We start from the raw sequence: 344 nt of genomic DNA on the forward strand, positions 1-344 counted from the left end.
TAACCAGCCGGGACCGGGAGGGGCTGGGGGCAGCGGGTGGGTGTCCTGGGCAGGGCGCGCTGGCTCCCCTGGCACGGGGGTTTATAAGCGAGGAGAGGTTCCCCTCCAAGGTTTTGGGGGGCTCTAGTGGGTGCCTTCATGCCTTTTGGCCAGCTGAAGTTCAAGGAGCTGGGCGAGGAGGAGCCCACCTGGGAGGAAGAGAGCCTGGACAGTGTGAAGGCGCTGACGGCCAAGCTGAAGTTGCAGACGCGGAGACCTTCCTACCTGGAGTGGGAAGCCCGGGTGCGAGGGCAGCCCTGGCGCAGCCGGACTCCCGGAGAGGTGCCGGGGGCACAGGAGGGTCC

General features: G+C 67.4%; 1 protein-coding gene across 1 annotated transcript in view; it reads left to right on the forward strand.

The window, feature by feature from the left end:
• The first annotated feature begins 138 nt into the window (after nt 1–138).
• FAM167B (family with sequence similarity 167, member B) overlaps nt 139–344 on the forward strand; it is a 1,005-nt gene continuing 799 nt past the window's right edge. The window contains exon 1 of the mRNA XM_009879018.1: nt 139–321. Within this exon, the coding sequence (XP_009877320.1) occupies nt 139–321 (183 nt within the window). The remainder of the gene's footprint in view (nt 322–344) is intronic.

Source organism: Apaloderma vittatum, unplaced genomic scaffold (genome assembly GCF_000703405.1).
Source record: "Apaloderma vittatum isolate BGI_N311 unplaced genomic scaffold, ASM70340v1 scaffold33880, whole genome shotgun sequence".
Classification (NCBI taxonomy): Eukaryota; Metazoa; Chordata; class Aves; order Trogoniformes; family Trogonidae; genus Apaloderma; species Apaloderma vittatum.